At 38.9% G+C, this 19,372-nt stretch overlaps 1 protein-coding gene across 6 annotated transcripts in view; it reads left to right on the top strand.

The window, feature by feature from the left end:
* AHCYL2 (adenosylhomocysteinase like 2) overlaps positions 1–19,372 on the top strand; it is a 170,873-nt gene that overhangs the window by 148,277 nt on the left and 3,224 nt on the right. For all 6 annotated transcript variants that reach the window (XM_030308411.1, XM_030308412.1, XM_030308416.1 and 3 more), the window contains exons 9-16: positions 2,103–2,166; positions 2,653–2,741; positions 5,632–5,702; positions 9,012–9,106; positions 15,701–15,799; positions 17,480–17,548; positions 17,651–17,729; positions 18,985–19,105. In XM_030308411.1, coding sequence (XP_030164271.1) covers positions 2,103–2,166; positions 2,653–2,741; positions 5,632–5,702; positions 9,012–9,106; positions 15,701–15,799; positions 17,480–17,548; positions 17,651–17,729; positions 18,985–19,105 — 687 coding nt within the window. The remainder of the gene's footprint in view (positions 1–2,102; positions 2,167–2,652; positions 2,742–5,631; positions 5,703–9,011; positions 9,107–15,700; positions 15,800–17,479; positions 17,549–17,650; positions 17,730–18,984; positions 19,106–19,372) is intronic.

Here is a 19,372-nt window from a genome sequence, read left to right on the forward strand (position 1 = left end):
CAGTAAGATCTACATCATAGAGTTATTATGAGGATTAAAGGAGATAAGGTATGAACCTGGTGTTCAATGTTAGTTCCCTTGCCCTTCTTTCTAGAACACTGTACATTAAGTTTTAGGATTCAGTCGATCTTAGGGGAAGCTTTTTGCTTTCAGATCTTTTTGGGGAGAGGTGGGGGAGATATTCAATGCAAATTCAATTTCTTGGTAATTGTTACTTCTATAGAGTCAATAGTATTATCACATAGACTGGACATTTAAGTAAATTATCAATGCATCTATCAGTTTATAGACTGTCCCTTGTTCTGGCTACGTAGAAGTGTTAATAGCTTGTATGAATAGCTTTGCACCTGATATTCCTTTGGGAAGAGAGGCAGAAAAGCTTGAGAGTAAAGCAAAGGAAGCTCATAAATATGATCTGTTGGTTTTCTTTGCTGTGATAGCCATTCCAGGACCATTCTTCTAAACCATGACTTTTGACTATGGTAGTAGCCCAGCCAGACTTACTCTCTTCACTAAACAAGAATTGCCTCTGTACCTAATTGATGTTTTTTAAATTTAATTAACTAGCTAATATGAACATACACTGTTATATTAGTTTCAGGTGTATAATATAGTGATTCAGCAATAAGTGCAGTCCTTAATCCCCATCACCTATTTCACCTATCTTCCCACCCACCTCTCCTCTGGTAGCCATCAGCTTCTTCTCTATAGTTAAGAGTCTGTTTCTTTAAAACAACAAATAAAGTCTGGTTTTGGCTTCTCTCTTTTCCTTTGCTCATTTGTTTTGTTTCTTAAATTCTACATATAAGTGAAATCATATGGTATTTGTCTTTTCCTGACTGACTTATTTCACTTAGCACTATACTCTTTAGCTCCATTGGTATTGTTGAAAATGGTAAGATTGCATTCTTCTTTATGGCTGAATAATATTTTATATTTATTGAGTTTTACTGTGGCTCGTGGAGTTGTACTAGTTCCTACGGAGTGGAGTTGTCAAATCATTAAAAAGACAGAATTCCTACTCTGCCTTTAGGGCATTTATGGACTGTTGTCTACCGGAAAGGAAAACAGATAAGTGAATAGAAAGAGTCACAAATATTTGTAGGAACTATCTCAGAATAGTCTGGTTTTAGTTGAAAACTTTCTTCTGCCTAGTGAGGGATTCCTAGAGAAAGGAGACCAGCTGAATCTAAAGAGAAACCAGAAACTGCTCCTACAAGTTCTTCCAAGAGGCTCTAAAACCAATACGGACACTATTCTAGCTTCATGGAGAATCAGAGACAAAGAAGTAGAACATGTTTGAGAAAGAAGCAGCCCCAGAAAACTATCTCATGTAGTTGGTATTGGTGTGTTCAAAGCTCTTCGCCATCTAGTTGCTGATTACCTTCTGTGTTGAATTAATGAGGGACCTATTGGCCATTCTTTTTTTTTTTAAGTTTATTTATTTATTTTGAGAGAGACAGAGAGAGAGAGAGAGTGAGAGAGAAAATGAATGAGCAGGGGAGGGGCAGAGAGAGAATCTGAAGCAGGCTCCATGCTCAATGTGGAACCTGACGAGGGGCTTAATCTCACAACCTGGGATCTTGACCTGAGCTGAAATCAAGAGTTGGATGCTCAACTGACTGAGCCACCCAGGTGCCCCATGGCCATTCTGATACTACTAAATGTAGCACTCGTTTATCAGTGTTATCTCTTATGTTCAATAAGCTAGAATAATGTTTCCATTAAGCTAGAACTTTGTCTCCTAAATAAAAAATGTTATTTTTATTTTCTTCTATCTTTTATTTCCAAAAATTATATAATAAATGTATATTGCTTTTTGTTTAAAAGTTACTTTGTAATCTATAGTTTCCTCCTTGCTGCACCACTCCCAAAACAAGAGGGGAAAAAAAAAAAAAAACAAAACCTCACATATAGATGGATCAGATAGCATGGAGCAAGAGAGTACCTGTATTATCCACCTTTCTTTTTAATCATTAGATAGTACAGAAACCAGGCTTTCTTTCAAAATGGAACAAACAAACATGAAAACAGAGGGACCCTATCTAATCTCAAAGGAGAAATGAGAGATTCTTCTGATTTAATGGTTTTTCTTCCCCCAGACTTAAAAGGACAACAGACATGATGTTTGGTGGAAAGCAGGTGGTTGTCTGTGGCTATGGAGAGGTAAAGCTTAACCTTTTGCTTATTGGATGTAGAAAATGTTATTTTGGTGAAATATACTAGACTTTTTCATTTAATGGATGTGAGAAACATCCATTCACTCACCACTCTAGATGGGGAAAATGTAACTTTAGAGGCCCTCTGGTCAAAGTACAATCATTCTTTTTCCCTTTGCATTTTTGCCATTTTTCTTAAGTTGATTTTCTGATTTATTCCAGTGCACTGTTTGTGATGTTCTCTTAGCTTGTGTTTTGATTATAAATCGTGAGTGTGGGTGTTCTTATGTACATGCATGTGCTAAACAGGGGCTAGGAGTTTGTTTATGAACTGCATTCATTTGTTTGTTTTTTTCTTATTTTTTCCCCAAACATGAATCTATTCAGTGAAATTCCTTCTGGGGGTGGAAAATGAGGTACAGTTTACCAGAAGCTTCAAGATGTTGTTTTCTCACTGACTTTCCTTATTATGTGTCCTCTCTCCCCTCTTCAGGTGGGGAAGGGGTGCTGTGCTGCTCTAAAAGCCATGGGCTCTATTGTGTATGTAACTGAGATTGACCCCATCTGTGCTCTTCAAGCCTGGTAAGCATGCAAAAGGAAACTTGCTTTTTTCTCTGTGCCACCATCTAATGTGGGATCTTGTAACTGTCACCAAAGAATGGCCTGGTTAATGCCACATTTTATCTTAGAGGGGCCCAGATCCTGAGAGATGCTGCAGTTAAATATGAGCTCCTCTCTTTCAAAGATCAAGGAGCTCTGCTCTGAGACAGCAGAGACTATAAGAGAAGCTAAAATTTAGAATTCCTGTGGAAATAATAAGGGGATGCCTTGAGCCAGAGAACAAGTAGTTCCTTCCTTTACCCATGTATAATTCTTCTCCCTTTTTTAAAATGTTTATTTTATTTTTGAGAGAGAGAGAGAGAGAGAGAACAAGAATGGTGGGGAGGGGCAGAGAGAGGGGGAGACCCAGAATCTGAGCTCCATGCCCTGGATTGTCAGCACAGAGCCCGACGTGGGGCTTGAAGCCATGAACCATGAGATCATGACCTGAGCTGATGTTGGACGCTTAATCTACTGAGCCACCCAGGTGCCTCCGTCTCCTTTTTTTTTTTTTTTTTTCAAGTAAACTCTACGCCCAGCATGGGACTTGAACTCATGACCCCAGAGCAAGAGTTGCATGCTCCACCAACTGAGCCAGACAGGCACCCCAACTCTTCTTCCTTTGAAAAAAAGGATGATCAAAAAAGAAATAAGTTGAACACTTACTATGTTCTGAAAAGAACACTTCTGTGATATCCTTCCCCTAAATGTATAACCTGAATCTCATCAGGAGGAAACATCAGACAAATCCAAATAAAATCTGCTGTCTCTGAGTGAAGGGAATATAGGAGTTTGTACTATTCTTGTAATTCTTAAGTTTGAAATCATTGCAAAATTTAAGGTTAAAAAATTGTTCTTGTCTCATCCATAAAATGTGGCTAATGATACCTACCTCAAAGAGTTGCGAAAGTCCAGTAAAACAATTATATAATTATTACATATGATTATACATTATATAATAAATATATAATTCCATAGAGTGTTGAGCTGCTGTCACATAATAAATGCTTGCTAAATAGTAGATATTATTAAAATGGTCTCTTGCCGTCCTCATCAGGACGAAAATACTACTGTCCCTGAAAACTACTGCAGAGCTCCATTGTCTGTAGCCTCCATAACCCACCCAATCTTTACCATTAATCCTCCAGAGGAAGGCACCCAGGATAGAATAAGGCATGGCATAAAGATTTTGTTATACCCATTTTCCCCTCTCTTTCTACTCCTCACACATCCTAGCCATGAACCACAAATTTCCCCGACAGAGTTGTCGGCCTTCTCTGAGCCAGGGTTCATTAACATGTTTTCTTATTGATTGCGACACTGATTCAAATTATCTTATAGACATGAACTGATCACTTACTGTATAATAGGTACTGTGCTCTGTGCTTAGGATGAATAAGATGAATATATGAATGAGGCAAGTTCCCTGCTTTTAGAGGCACACAAATAACCACTGTGAATGGAATAAGTGCTATGATGGGGGTAAACAGCATGTGCTTCTGTAGGAGCCAAGAGAGAAATATCTAACTAAATAACAAAGAGGCAGGGTAGAAAGAGATGTTAATAGAGCTGAGTCTTGAAAGTTGAGTAAGTGATTTCTTAGTCTGGAAGTAAATTCCAGACACAAGGAACATGTCACAAGGAGCATAGTCACTGAGGAAGGAGAGAACAGGGCATATTTAAGAGATGGAAATTGCAGGAGTGGTAATATCTGAGGTAGGAATCATATGTGAATATACTCATATATCTGCATAAGTTTTAGGTGTTATCCTGAGAACAGGCAATCTCACTGAAGTATTTTAAGCAAGGAAGTGACATGATCTAAATTGCATTTAGGAAAATTACTCAGCAAAATAAATGAGACATAAACCTAGAGATGATGAGGTCAGGCCAGGAGCTACTATAGGAATCCAGGTGAGAAATAATAAGACCTGAACATAAGCAAGACCAGCATATATGGAGAGGAAGGGACCAATTCAAGAGATTATAAGGAATTAAGGGAAAACAACAATTCGGGAGAAGCAGTAGGCTAGGACATTCTAGTTTATTTGGCTCATACAGTTGGCTGAACAGTAATGCTGTAGATCAAGATAGAAAATAAAAAAAGAGACAGTAGATTTTGAGAGTACAGAAAAGATAATGAGTTTTTTCAAACCCAATAAATTTGAGATTCTTATGGGACATCCAGGAGAAGCTATCTAGTAGGTCATTTGATCCATGGCTCTGAAGCTTCAGAAAGATCTAACCTAAAGGTATATTTGTGCAGATCAGCCACCAAGAGGAATCATTTGCAGCCAAGGGCAGGGTATGGACAAATACTGAAAGAATAGAGAAAAGAGTCAAGGGCAGAACTCTACAGAGTATCAACATTTAAAGATTAAGATTGAAAAGGGCTATTCAGAAAAGTAGAAGGAAAACCAGGAAAGAACAGTTTCATGGACTCCAAGGAGTATAGTTTAAAAATAGGTAAATAATGTTTAATGTAGCAAAGAAAATTAAGTAATATAAGAGTCTAAGGATTTGGGGGTGGGGGGTGTGCATCCAGGAGATCGTTGATGATCTTAGGGAGAGTAGTTTCAAAGATTCGGTGGCTAAATTGTACTTTCTAGACATTCAGATGGAGAAAGTCACGGTAACCCCTGGCTCCTTATTTTCAGGAAGAATTAAGTTGCAGTGATACAAAGGAAACTTTATTTTGTCCTGTATGAAAAAAGGAGATGGTTTGAATTTTTCACTGCTAAGAATAATCTGACTGTATCAAGAAGTGACAGTGTGGGTACCAAAGGAACTTAGTGACAGCTTTTGAAGTTCTGTGGCAAAAGGCTCCCCAACTGCTATTTTTAGGTTAATTGATCATGTTTTATTTTTACAGTATGGATGGATTTCGGCTGGTGAAATTAAACGAGGTCATCCGACAAGTGGATATTGTTATTACCTGTACAGGTATGATTTTGACATACACAATATACATTTTGGCATTTGGGAATGCTTTCATGTAACAGGTGAAAAATGACTGGAAACTGTTCTGAATAAAACTAAACTCTAAAAGCCAGATACAGGGAGAGGGGGTTAAGTGTCCAACTTCAGCTCAGGTCATGATCTTGCAGTTCAAGCGCCGTGTCGGGCTCTGTGCTGACAGCTCAGAGCCTGGAGCCTGCTTCCGATTCTGTGTCTACCTCTCTCTGCCCCTCCCCCACTTGTAATATGTCTCTCTCTCTCTCAAAAATAAATAAAACCTTTTAAAAAATTAAAAAATAAAAAAGACAAAAGCCAGATACAGGGGCATCTAGGTGGCTCAGTCAGTTAAGTGTCCAACTCTTGATTTCAGCTCAGGTCTTGATCTCACATCGTGAGATCGAGCCTCTTGTTGGGCTCTGCACTGACAGCAAGGAGCCTGCTTGGGATTCTTTCTCTCCCTCTCTCTCTGCACCTCCCCTGCTCGCTTGCTCTCTCTCAAAATAAACAAATAAACATTTAAAAAATAATAATTAAAGAAATAAAAGCCAGATACGGGTGTCTATCTGTAGAGTCAATCTTTCACATTCTTCCTACCTCTTTAGAGCTCTGACCAAAAGTATAGGTCATCTAGGTCATCCCTGGAAGAAAGTTTCTCTCCAACCCTTTTAACTGTTCTATATCTCCATCCGTCCTCAACTACCAAGGGGATGACTAGAGATAAGTTTTATTTGGGTAGCCGGATCTTAAATTTGTACATTTGATTTTTTATTTTACCTTCAAAACTAATGTGTATTTCTCTCTAGTCTCTATAATTAAAGCAGGCCTAAAACAAAATTCAGTTAGAGAAAGTAGGAAAGACAGTTGTATTAATTCCCAAAGAGGTAGATTGGAGTTTTAGAGAGGAATATGCAGAAATGGCTAGTTTCCTTGGACTGGGATACTTACTTTCTCTTTATCATAGGACCATAAACCGCTAGAATACTGGTTTTTATTTGTAATTATATTTTAGAGGAGGAAAATCAGAATATTTAAGAATGAAAATATATTTGTACCCTCAGGGTGAGATGGGGGCAGAGAAGAGGGACCATCAGAAACTGTTCTTGCTTCATATCAATCCCCTCATGTCTTTTTTTTATAGCTTTATTTAGATGTGATTGACATATCATACATTTCATCCATTTAAAGTGTATAATTCAGTATTTTCTAGCAAATTCAAAGGGTTATACAACCATCACAACAATCTAATTTTTTTATTGAGATATAATTCATAAACCATAAAACTTACACTTACACTGAACATACACAGTTCAGTGGTTTTTAGTGAAATTGTACAATATCTGATTCCAGAAACTTTTCATCACCCTACAAGAAACTCCACACCATTAGCAGTCAGTCCTCATTCTTTCCTCTACCTCTGCCTGGCCCTAAGCAACCACTAATTTCCCTGTTTCTATAGATTTGACTATTCTAGACATTTCATATTCATAGAATCCTACAGTATGTGGTCTTTTGTAACTGGCTTTTTTCACTTAGCATAGTGTTCTAAAGTTTCATCCATATGGTAATATGTGTTGATATTTCCTTCCTTTTTCTTGCTGAATTATATTTCATTTTAAGGATATACCACACTTTATTTATTGGTTGATGGACACTTGGGATGTTTTTGCTTTTTAGCTGTTTTGAATAATGTTGCTACTATGAACATTGTGCATAGTGTTTTTCTGTTAACATGTTTTCCGTCCTTATGAATATATATACCTGCCTACATATACCTTGGGATTGCTGGAATCTTTTGAGGAATTGCACTTTTTAATATTTTGAGGAATTGCAAGCTTTTCCAAATAGACAGCACCATTTTACAATCCAGCAAGAATGTGTGGGGGTTACGATTTCTCAACATCCTTGCCAATGCTATTATTGTCTATTGCTTTTATTATAGCTATCCTAGTGGGTGTGAAATGGTGTTTCGCTGTGGTTTTGGTTTTTAAAGATTTTTATTTCCAAGTAATCTCTACTCCCAATATGGTGCCCCAACTCACAATACCAAGATCAAGAGTCACACGCTCCACTGACTGAACCAGCTAGGAGCCCCTCATTGTGGTTTTGAGTTGCATTTCCCTAGTGACTAATAATGTTGAACATTTTTTTTTAATGTTTTATTTATTTTTGAGAGAGAGACAGAGCATGAGCAAGGGAGGGGCAGAGAGAGAGGGAGACGTAGAAGCAGGCTCCAGGCTCTGAGCTGTCAGCACAGAGCCCAATGTGGGGCTCAAACTCACAAACTGTGAAATCACGATCCAAGCCAAAGTTGGACACTTAACCGACTAAGCCACCCAGGTGCCCCAATGTTGAACATCTTTTCATGTATGCATTAGCACATCTTCTTTTGTACTTCTGCTTTTGAGAAATGTCTACTCTGGTCCTTTGCTCATTTAAAAATATTTTTTTAATTATGTTTATTTATTTATTTATTTAATTTTTTTTTGAGAGAGAGAGAAAGCATGCCAGAGAGGGGCAGAGAGAGGAGAGAGAAATCCCAAGCAAGCTCCACACTGTCAGCACAGAGCCCAGTGCAGGGCTTGAACTCACACACTGTGAGATCATGACCTGAGCAGAAATCAGCAGTTGGACACTTAACTGACTGAGCCACCCAGGCACCTCCCTTTGCTCATTTTTAAATTGGGTTATTTGTCTTTTAACTAAGGAGTTGTAAGGGTTCTTTATAAATTTTGGATACAAATCTCTTATCAGTTATATGATTTGTAAATATTTTGTTCCATTTATTTGTTTGTAAATAAATATCCCAATATATGGGTTGTCTTTTCATTTTCTTGGTGGGGTTGTTTGCAGCACAAGTTTATTTTTTCTTTGGTTGCCTCGGCTTTAGGGGTTATAGCTAGGAAAACCATTGCCTAACCCAAGTTCACAAAGATGTATTCTTATGTTCTGCTAAGAGTTTTTTTTAATGTTTATGTATTTATTTTGAGAGAGAGAGGAGAGAGCTCACGCGCATGTATCAGCAGAGGGAGGGCAGGGAGGAAGATAGAGAATCCCAGGCAAGCTCCGTGCTATTGGTGCAGAGCCTGATGTGGGGCTCAATCTCACAAACTGTGAGATCATGACCTGAGATGAAATCAAGAGTCAGACGCTTAATCAACTGAGCCACCCAGGCGCTCCCTGCTAAGAGTTTTATAGTTTTAGCTGTTGTGTTTGGTCAGGTGAAATTTCACATATGGTGTGAGGTAGGGGTCCAACTTTATTTCTTTTCATGTGGATCTCTCTTCTGTTTTTAAGGTAACAAGAATGTGGTAACCAGAGAGCACTTGGACCGTATGAAGAATAGCTGCATCGTTTGTAACATGGGACATTCCAACACAGAGATTGATGTGGTAAGATTAAGTAACTCATTATTGAGGCCTTTTTTTTCCTCTCCTTCCCAAGAAACATAAACAGGAAGAAGAAAGGGAAGAGTCACCAGCCATCCTAAACATGACTGTCCTAGCAGAGCTGTCCACAGTCTGTTCACTTACTAGCCCTGTGACCTATGCTTGTGGATACTATAAAGCTTCTTCATCTCAATCATTTCAAATGATTATTTTCTTCCACCCCAGCTTGATACCTACTTACACTGTAAGCCATTTTGGTTCTCTAATTTGATTATATTCACCCTCAAATTATCCAATCCAACATAACACTTGGTCCTACTAAGTTGCCCAAGTAATAGTTAATAGAAGTGTTATTTATTTCTTTTCAGACTTACCAAAGTATCTCTCAGTGTGACTTTCACTCTGGTTTTAAATTTTTATGGCATTTTTCTGGCACAACTGTATTTCTCTCTGGGTAAATGGCTCAAGCAAAGCATGCTTTCATCTCCCCTGAGGGCTGCTCTGATTGAGCTCCAGCATTGCCAGGTAAGGATCAGTTGATATATTGAGAGCCTGTTGGATAATATCTATGTTAAATGATTTCTCTTTTTAACTTGTGCTCTATTCTTCTGTTATTAAAAATAGCTGGAAATACTGAAGCCTATTTCTGCCCTTAAGGTTTCTGAGTGGCATGGCTCCATTACTCTGTTTTATCATCATAATATTTTGCTCATAAAGAGTCATTTCTTTTTTTTTTTTTAACATTTATTTATTATTGAGAGACAGAGAGAGACAGAGCATGAGCAGGAGAGGGGCAGAGAGAGGGAAGACACTGACCCGAGCTGTCAGTATGGAGCCCGATGCGGGGCTCAAACCCACAAACTGTGAGATTATGACCTGAGCTGAAGTCGGACGCTTAACCGACTGAGCCACCCAGGTGCTCCAAAAGAGTCATTTCTTTTTTCAATATTGAAATTTAAATATTGAATGGGTTTTTTTCTTTTGTTAAGTTTCACTTATATGCCATACTCCCTTTTACTAAATAGTCAAAGATATTAATATTTCTAAAACTGTCTAGCACATGATTGTCCTTTTCTGGATTAACCTGCTTATAGAGCCCCCAGATGGGAAAAGGCTTAAGGGAAGTAGTCATGCTCTGAACTCTAAAAAGAAATCTTCTGAGTAAGGGAAGGGGGAAGGAATTTTCTCTCCTAAACACTCAAGTGCTTAAATAAAAACAATTCCAAATGCAATCATATAATTTTTACATTTTTACTTAATCTTATTTCATCCTCTTGACAATCCCACAAGGCATTATTCTAATCCCTGATTTTCATTTGGGAAACTAAGAACTTAAGTCCATTGTTGTCATATACATTGATTCAAAAATTAAATTGGAGCCCAAAATTCAGTTTTTTTTTATTCTAGTCCAGTTTTTGTTTTATTTTGTTTTGTTTTCCTGTACATTGTATGTAGTATTACCTCCTCATGATTTCTAGGTTAACTTCAAATTGTGATGGTAATCCCTCTTCTAAAGGCAATCCGGACATAAGTAATCTTGCAGGATAAACGCCAAGAAACTCTACCTTCAGTCATAAATATTTATTGTGTGATTGCTATATGCCAGGTGCTATTCTAGATGCTTGGAGTCAGTGAACAAAACAGGCAAAGATTCTTGCCCTCAGAGAGCTTATTACATTTTAAAGGATGAAAAAGACAATAAACATAGTTCATGTAGTATGTTAGAAGACAAAAGCACATGGAAAAAAGAAAAAGTGGAGTATAGTAAGAGGAATCAGGAGTGCCAGGTTGTAATTTTAAAGAGTGGGATCAAGGTATAACCCTCATTAAAAAGGTGATGTTTGAGCAGACTTGAAGGACTTAGCAAGGTGGACTTTTAGGTGAAGAACATTTTAAGAACAGCCAGAGCAAACGCGCTGAGGCAGGAATATGCCTAGTCTGTTTGAGGATCAACAAGGAGGCCAATGTGGTTGAGATAAATGAGCATGGGGCAGGGAAAAGTAGATGAGGTCAGAAAGAAGGGGCCGGATCTTCTAGAGCCTCACAGGCCATTGTAAGAACTCCTGATTATATTCTGAGAGAAATAGGGTGGCATTATAGGATTTGTAATAATCTGACTTTTAAAAAAGGCTCACTCACCCTGGGTGCTGTGTTGATACTGGACCTAGTTTTGTATGTATTGCTAGGTAGCCTCTAATATCTGGCACTGACACTAGCCAAGGGCCATGCCTCAATTCTCTTTGTGCTCTTCTTAGCAGAAGGTATATGACTAAACTAAATGGTCCAGAAAGGGACAGGCTCAGAAGGACTTTGGAAAAGTTAAATTACTCAACCTTTGATGGTAGTGTCCTGGGCATATAAAATGAAATTTAAGGAAATGGCAAACTCATCTAATTGAAATCAAAATGTTCATTCACAATTTAATTTGTATTGAATAATATGAATTGAATAATTTCTCTGCTCTGTGTTTTTACTGGCTGAAGAAACAGTGAACAATATTCCTGCTCTCGTGGTACTTATATTCTAGTGTGGGATACAGACAATCAACAGATAGTTTTGTCAGTTAGTGCCTCGTATGGAAGAAAAACAGCAAAGTGAGGCCATTGAGGATGCTATTTTAGTTAAGGTGATCAAGGAAGGTCTCTTTGAGGAGATAACATTTGAACAAAAACCTGAATGAGTGGAAGGAACAAGGTATCTGAACATTCTATTCAGAGAGAATGGTGAGTAAAAAGATGCTGAGTTAGAAACGTGCTTTATGTTTGGGGAACAGGAAAAAGGCCATCATGGCAGGAACAGGGTAGGCAAAGGATGAGAATAAGAGGCAGCTGAAGGAGGGCAGTGGGTTATGTAGGCCTTTGTAGGCCACAATAAGGACCTCAGATTTTATTCTGGGTATAGTGGAAGCCATTGGAAGCCATTCCAGAGGCACCTAGCTGGCTCCGTCAGTAGAGCGTGAGAGTCTTGATCTTGGGGTCGTGAGTTCAAGCCCCATGTTAGACGTAAAGATTACTTAAAAAAACAGGTGGGGGTGGAAGCATTCCAATTGGAAAGTTTTAACCAGGTAACCGAAAAAAATATGACTTGTTTTAACAGAATACTCTGACTGTGGTATAAAGAAAACACTTCTGGGGCGCCTGGATGGCTCAGTCGGTTAAGCATCCAACTTCGGCTCAGGTCATGATCTCACGGTTCGTGGGTTCAAGCCCTGCGTCAGGCTCTGTGCTGACAGCTCGGAGCCTGGAGCCTGCTTCTGATTCTGTGTCTCCCTCTCTGTCTGCCCCTCCCCTGCCCACGCTCTGTCTCTCTCTGTCTCTCAAAAATAAATAAATGTAAAAAAAAAAAAATCTAAAGAAAACACTTCTGGAGCTTGAGTAGTGGTAGGGACAATAGAGGCTCTTTCAGTATTTCCAGTTATGAGAGAAAGTGGGAGCTCAGATGACATGGGTAAGCAATGAAGGTAATATATTGTGAACGTAGGACCAGTGGGACTTGCTAAATGGCTTGGGTGCAGAGAGTGGAAAAAAGAGGAGAATCTCTATAAGTAATCTCAGTGAAACTGCAAAGGAGAATGATTCAGTAAATTTTACCCAGATATTTTTAGCAATCAAAAATGTAAGTGTTTTGTTTTGTTTTGTTTTGTTTTGTTTTGTTTTGTTTTGTTTTGTTTGTAGGAATTTATAGTTTTACCTAGCCTAGAGATGTTGACCGCTGTGCTTCTTGGAAGGAATAGCTCATCAAAAGAGTTGGACATTTAGAAAACTGCATTTTTTTCCCTGTATATTAATGCTGTGAAAACTTAGGGAACCTGTGACTGGATTGCACTCCTAGCTGCCTTTTGGCCATGTCTTTCTTTTATGTGTTTCCTTTTCTCTTGAAAACAGACCTCCTTACCCATATACATCACATAGATGGCCTTTATGACTGTAACCTTCACACTTCAAGTGGCTAAACCATTATGTACACATGCTTTAAAAGTTTCCACCAGCAAAAGAATTAGAACCTGAGACTTGCTATTTTTGCAGCACTAGAACCACAGTTGTTTCCCTAAAAAAAATTGATGTGTACTATCCAAAATCACATAATACCAGTTTGTGCAAGCATGGTCATTCACAGTGAGATATACACCTTGTTTGGGAACATAGTCTCTGTAAGGAACCTTTTTCCTGGTAGGTTGCTAAATGACTGTAAATCAACAGAAAAGACAATTTGATGCCTTTAAGAGAAATTCATATAAAACTATGCTGTCCATAGGAAATCCTTCTTTCAAGGACTGTCACTGTCAGATAAACTTACCAGGTTGTTGGAGCTGCCCGGGCAGTGTTAGAGATCATTTAACTTAGTGTCTCTTTGAACCCTGTTTTAAACTGACCTTCAGGTCTTTTTCTTGCACCATAGCCATTCCAGTGCTCCAGCACACTGCCTCAACAAAGCATTGATCATTTTATGATGTTCATAAGAAGTGTCTCTTCCTTGATTCCACCATATCCTAAGACAGGAGACTCCTTTTATCATGGTGTCACCTCTTTACTGCCCATCCAAGATTGCTTGTCCTCTGGAAAATTATGACTGTGAGACACTAAGAACCTAAAATACTTTAAAGTTCCAACATCTCAACAAAAAAATGCCCGTGTTACCAAGGAGTATCTTTTGTCTCTTGCCCTCTATGTTGTTATTTCTAAAGGCTAATGGATTTACTTTGTATATCCTTAACTTCCCAAAGTAGTCTGTTTGCTTAAATTCTTTTTAACTCTATTTACAGTGTTTATTTATTTAAAAAATTAATTCTAACTGTAAAGTAATACTTCCTTTTTTTTAATTTTAGAGAGAGAGAGAGAGCAAGAGCATAAGTGGGGGAGAGGGACAGAGAGAGACAGAGACAGAGACAGAGACAGAAAATCTTAAGCAGACTCCACACTCAGCATGGAGCCAGATGCAGGGCTTGATCTCACGCCTCTAAGATCATGACCTCAGCCAAAATCAAGAGTTGGACATGAGTCACTTAATTGACTGAGCCACCCAGGTGCCCCAATAGTTGCTTGTTTTAAAAATTCAAGCAACATAAATATGTTTAAGAAGTAAAACATTTACAAAATTGAGGTTATAGTATATTGTTCTGCAACTCTGTGTTGTCACTTAACGATAATGAGTGGTTTTCATGTTAACACATATAGATCTACTTTTTTATATAATATTTGCATAATATTCCATTGTATGAAATTATCCAGATTTACTTAGCTATTCCTTTGTTAAATTTTTTGCTAATACAGATAATACTGGATTGAACATTCTTGGCACTTATATTTATGAACTTGAGCAAGTGTTTCTATAGAGCGCTAAAGGTGAAACTGATTGGTCAGAGATTAGGTACATATAAAATTTTGTTAGCTACTACCAAATTGCTCTTTCTGTTGAACCAAATTATGAAACTTGGTATTTCAAGACATTTTGTTTCCCATGTACCTAATAAATGGTACATTTATTCATTAATACAGTCCTGAATATACTGAAACAGAATTATGTTTGTCTTTCCCACTAGATTGGTAATTAAAAGATGATATAGTCCCTGTCCATAAATAGCTCACAATCTAGCAGAGGAGCCCACAGTCTTGTCTATAATAGTGTCATTTACTACATCGCCTAGAATGTAGAATGTACCCAGCAAATGAGTACTGTATAACTGAAGTGTTTCTCTGTTTGTCTGAAAACTACTGTTTGGCAGATCTTCTTAATTTTACCAGCTGAGCCAAAGGGTGGTTTTAGAATATGGACTCCCTTTCTATTTTAGGAATGGCCTATTGGAAGAAGGAAGTTGTTGTCTTAAGTCTAAACCCTGTGACTGTTATTTATTTGATTGCTGCTGTTAATAAACTTAACATTTCTTCTCTTGTTCTCCGAATACACAATATACAGAAATGGAAGGAGGGTGAGCTGTTGGGAGCTTTACTCTACCATTAAGCATTTCTCTAAAGGCTACCTCACATTTGCACTTAGGTCACAAAGCTTCTGTAACTTTAAGGTGAACCACCATCATTGAGAAGGTGGAACCTGGGATATGAGGATGTGAAGGCAGAACTTCGGGCCCCAGCATGCTGTATTTAGGACAACCAGCCTTCTCTAACAAATCTCACTTAGCTCCGACCCTCCTTTTTTCTGTTTCTCTTCAGCATTTGTGTATTCAGTTTGCTTTGTATCAATTTGCACTTGTTTGCATGTTGCTTTATAAGTAATTTTAGAGGCTTTTTCCTCCTCACGTATGCATCGTTTTGTGTCCCCACCTAAAGTATGAGCTTTTTGAAGGCAGAAACCATGTCTTTGGTTTCTTTTGTATTTCCCATAGCACCTTTTACTGTGCTCAGCAGAGAGTGGGCATACAGTGTATGTTGTGGAATGACATCCTGAGTGATCCCTCCCTGGCTGGGCCTAAGATTAAATACCTTGAAATGGAACAGTCCTAACCAACCTGGGAAAGGTATTCTCCATCTGGCATGTTGGTTGCTCCTTTCAACTTGCTATTTGAAATGGCTCCCTTCAACATCTTTCCATAAAGTGGGACAAGTCGTGGCCGATGATGTACTTGCTGTGTGTGTGTTCCAGGCGAGTCTGCGGACACCAGAACTGACCTGGGAGCGAGTGAGATCCCAAGTTGACCATGTAATATGGCCTGATGGCAAGAGGATAGTATTGCTGGCAGAGGTAAGACCTAAGACTGGTAAGAGAAATTCACCCCTGACAGGAAAGACTGCAATATCCACGTCCCCTCCTCCACATGTTCTCTCATTTTTAGCTCCTTTTGAGCACAAGCTTAACTACTTTACCAGTGGATTTTACAGCTGATTGTGAAAGGTCTTTTCATTCAGCAATTAAGAAACTATTTTGGTTCCTTACTTTTCCGCAATTATCCTGTCTCTCTGTGTCAATCTACAGGTAGAGTCAGATAATGACTCTTACTGTGGAAGAATTAGCAGATAGAGCCAATGCCACTTTGAGCGATGCCTACAAAGAGATAATGTCATTTGCGGGATGGCTTAATCAGTAAGCACAAAGCAGATATTCCTGACTGTACCTAAGACTGTTGTAGGCAAGCTCTAGGAGAGTCTTTGCTGATAGATCATGTTTTTGAGTGACATTCCTCTCAGTTGAACCAGATGTGTGGTAGGCACCCAGCTCTCTATTGGTCGTATGATTAATATTTCCCTGTCCTGACTTCTTCTGGCTCAGACTTACTCTTCACTTTCATCCCACTTAGCCTTCCGTGTCAATGTTTGGCTACTTTTCCTTTCTTGAAAGCTCCTCTTCCCTAGTCTTAGATTCCTGACGCCAATATCGATGCCCGCTGTTCTTACCTTGACAGTTTCTCTTCTTCAGAGAAAGATACCAAAATAACAAGAACGATAATAATACGTTTCTTGAGGTTTGATTTTCTGTCAGTTTTCCTTCCTTTTTTTAAAATTAAGGAAACTTTTAATATGAAGATGTAAAAGATACACCATCTTCACAGAGGGACCCTTAAATTTATGCTGGAGTACCCTTACTGTTCTCTTTACCTTTTTCCACCTTATCTCACCTTCTCACATACTTTAGGGCATCTGTAAAGGGACTGGATTACTCCTTCACGAGAAAGGAGCTTGTACAGGGAAGGGATGAGCAGGTTGTTAAATATTCATTAATTGCTTTTATATCAGCCAGCTGTCTGGTGACTTATTTCTAGTTGCCCTGGGAGGTCCCATCTCGTGATTTTGGTGACAAAAGCAAGCACCATGGTTTTTGGCTACTATGTTTCAGCAAAAAAAAAAGGTGGTCAAGCTTCCTAGGGAACAAAATAGGAAAGGATAGCAATCTCCAGTAGCCTCCAGCCCTTGTATTCTCTGAATCATCCACTAGAAATACAAGAATACCCTTGCATTCAGGAGAACCAAACTGCAGAAGAAGCACAGATATCATCACAGCTTACTGAGTCCAAAGATACCTCCCCTCACAACCTGGAGAGGTTGCCCCTGGACTTGACTACATCCTTGCTTACAACAGTCTTTCAAAAGAATGCCAATGCCTCTGAAGGAGGATATTCTGTTGCAGAAAGTATGAAATTCAAGAGAAGCATACCCTTCCTTGGCATAAGCCTCAGTATCACATGACCGTCTCTATTCCTTTTTACATAATCCCAGAGATCTTTTATCCATTACCTTCATCAAATTTTCCAGAAGTTTTTAATTCCACTTAAATGTCGACCAATTCATTTCTATTTATCGAACACCTACTTTTTGTCCAGCCATGTTAGTTGGAAGTATTTGGAAAATTGCAGTTGTGTGCGTCCTTCGCTCCTCAAAGGCTAGAGACTTTGTCCTAACTCATCTGTGTCTTAACCCTTCTCTCCAGGGCCGTCTGCTGAACCTAAGCTGCTCCACAGTGCCTACATTTGTGCTCTCAATCACCGCCACTACTCAGGTAGGGCCATCAGAGCGGAAAGCAGTGGGCTGGAACGGGTCATCAGACCATCAGGGTTTCACTTGATATGGCACATCAGCGTCCATCTCTCTGCTTTTCTAGGCTCTTGCCTTGATAGAGCTTTACAATGCTCCTGAGGGTCGCTATAAGCAGGATGTCTACCTGTTGCCCAAGAAAATGGGTAAGCATGCGCTCTTCCATCCCTGTCCGTTCCCAAGTAGTTCAGAGTGAGAGACTAAATGAAGTTTGGGGCACTAAATTTCTTACGGAAAGGGGGTGGGGGAGATATCTGTGCCTTCTAAAATAGGAGCTAGGATTCCTAGGTTTCATTTCTGATTGATTTATCACATTTTCCACATGAGTTGTCCTAGTGAAGTCATTACATTTTGCTATGATTTGCCTACCTGTGAATTTTAAGGATTTTTTTCTCTTAAAGTATCTTATATGCAAGAATCTCAAAGGAGAAAAAAATCTTCCCCTAAGAAAGAGGACTCATCTTCCACCTTGTGACATCTGACTTATTCCAATTCTAGGCTGCTGCATAGCCCCTTCCAGACTTTCCTCAGACTGAGAAGACTTTTCATACTACATCTTCTAACTCTGGCCTCATTGTCAGGGCCAAAGGAAAGACTGAATAGCTTCTGTTAAGACTAGTCATGTGGGTGTTTCATATAAGGGAAACATTAAACTCTTGAAAATTTAAAGAACCCGCCTCAAGCACCTGAACTGATACAGTGTGTTTACAAACTCCTGAGGCAAAGATCAGGGAATAAATCAGCTTCTGGTTTTGTTTTGCTTTAGCACTTGATGCATAGCAACTGTTAGGTGTTGACATATTTTCCCTTTAATATATCCTTTGGAAGGATATAAAAGAAATAGAACAGTCTATATTTTGGCTGAATATATAATGAAGTTAGGAAGACCAAACAAATAGTTAGAAAAATGACATAAAATTCTGAATAATATGTATTCAGGCAATAGAATATAGAGAGAGCCCATAACTAAGGATACTAAAAGCAAAGCAAACAGTGTAGTATCATTCTTAGACATTCCTTTCCAGTTTCCTCGGGTGTTAGTTTTTCTGAGTCGCCCAAAGTACAGAGTTTCCCATCTTTTATTCCCTTGCTATCCCATCCTTTCTTTTAGACCCTAAGAACTATTGCTTCTTTCATGTCTCCCTTACCTTTCTGGGGAGAAGGAAAGATTCAAGGATGAAACAGCTGGTAAGAAAGAAGTGTTACGGTTTTGAAAAACACTGGGCTTGAAGCTCAAGCAATCACTCCTTAGAATTCTGGGCCGGTGAGCCAAAGTTGAGCATTTTTCTTTCAGCTCCAAGAATTAGAAGGTGTCTCCCAACTTTTTAAGGCCTAGCCTGGCGAGCACAGCCAGACAAGAGGCATGAATGTTTATACCAGGGCTTCTGTGGTCTGTTCCAGATGAGTATGTGGCGAGCCTACACCTGCCCACCTTTGATGCCCACCTGACGGAGCTGACAGATGAACAGGCCAAGTATCTGGGACTCAACAAGAATGGGCCTTTCAAGCCTAATTACTACAGGTGCCTTGGGCCCCCCCAGAAAACAGGGAAACCCGGGTAGTAAAGAGCTTTCTGCACTGAAATTGGTCTTTACAACTTTTACTACATTTACATGAACTCAGAAAAATAAACCCACTCCCCCCTCAGTACCACCCCCAAAGGACTCTTTGAGGCTTTCTCCAGACATTAAATAGTGTTCCCTTTTCTGAATTTGCCTTTCTCCATTTCATCTTAATATTATTTTTACTTCTTTATAGAGAAATACTGGGCATTTTCACTGATGTGAAA

The sequence above is a fragment of the Lynx canadensis genome, chromosome A2, assembly GCF_007474595.2.
Source record: "Lynx canadensis isolate LIC74 chromosome A2, mLynCan4.pri.v2, whole genome shotgun sequence".
NCBI classification, from domain to species: Eukaryota; Metazoa; Chordata; class Mammalia; order Carnivora; family Felidae; genus Lynx; species Lynx canadensis.